Raw genomic sequence first — 368 nt, forward strand, 5'->3', positions numbered from 1 at the left:
TGCCCCCTGCAGGGCTGCTGTGCGGGGAGAAGGGGGAGCGCAAGGGCCCGCAGGCCTGCAGGTCTGTGTGGGAGTATGTGGACCGGCTGAGCAAGAGGACGCCTGTGTTCTACAACTACATGTACGCGCCCGAGGACACGGAGGTGAGCTGGGCAGGGCCTGGTTGAGCCAGTGGCCTTCTCCTGGCCCAGCTCCTCATGCCACGCCTGCCCCCAGGTCCTGCGGCCCTACAGCAACGTGTCCAACCTGAAGGTGTGGGACTTCTACACCGAGGAAACGCTGGCCCAGGGCCCCCCCTATGACTGGGAGCTGGCCCAGGTGTCCCCGGAGCCCCCGGAGGAGGAGCGGCCCGACGGGGTTGCTCCCCA

At 67.9% G+C, this 368-nt stretch overlaps 1 protein-coding gene across 1 annotated transcript in view; it reads left to right on the top strand.

Annotated features, from left to right (window-relative positions):
- The window catches only part of SBF1 (SET binding factor 1), a 27,450-nt gene that overhangs the window by 21,496 nt on the left and 5,586 nt on the right, over positions 1-368 (top strand). Inside the window, exons 34-35 of the mRNA XM_014541203.1 lie at positions 13-143; positions 217-360. Coding sequence (XP_014396689.1) covers positions 13-143; positions 217-360 — 275 coding nt within the window. The remainder of the gene's footprint in view (positions 1-12; positions 144-216; positions 361-368) is intronic.

Source organism: Myotis brandtii, unplaced genomic scaffold, assembly GCF_000412655.1.
Source record: "Myotis brandtii unplaced genomic scaffold, ASM41265v1 scaffold2658, whole genome shotgun sequence".
Classification (NCBI taxonomy): domain Eukaryota; kingdom Metazoa; phylum Chordata; class Mammalia; order Chiroptera; family Vespertilionidae; genus Myotis; species Myotis brandtii.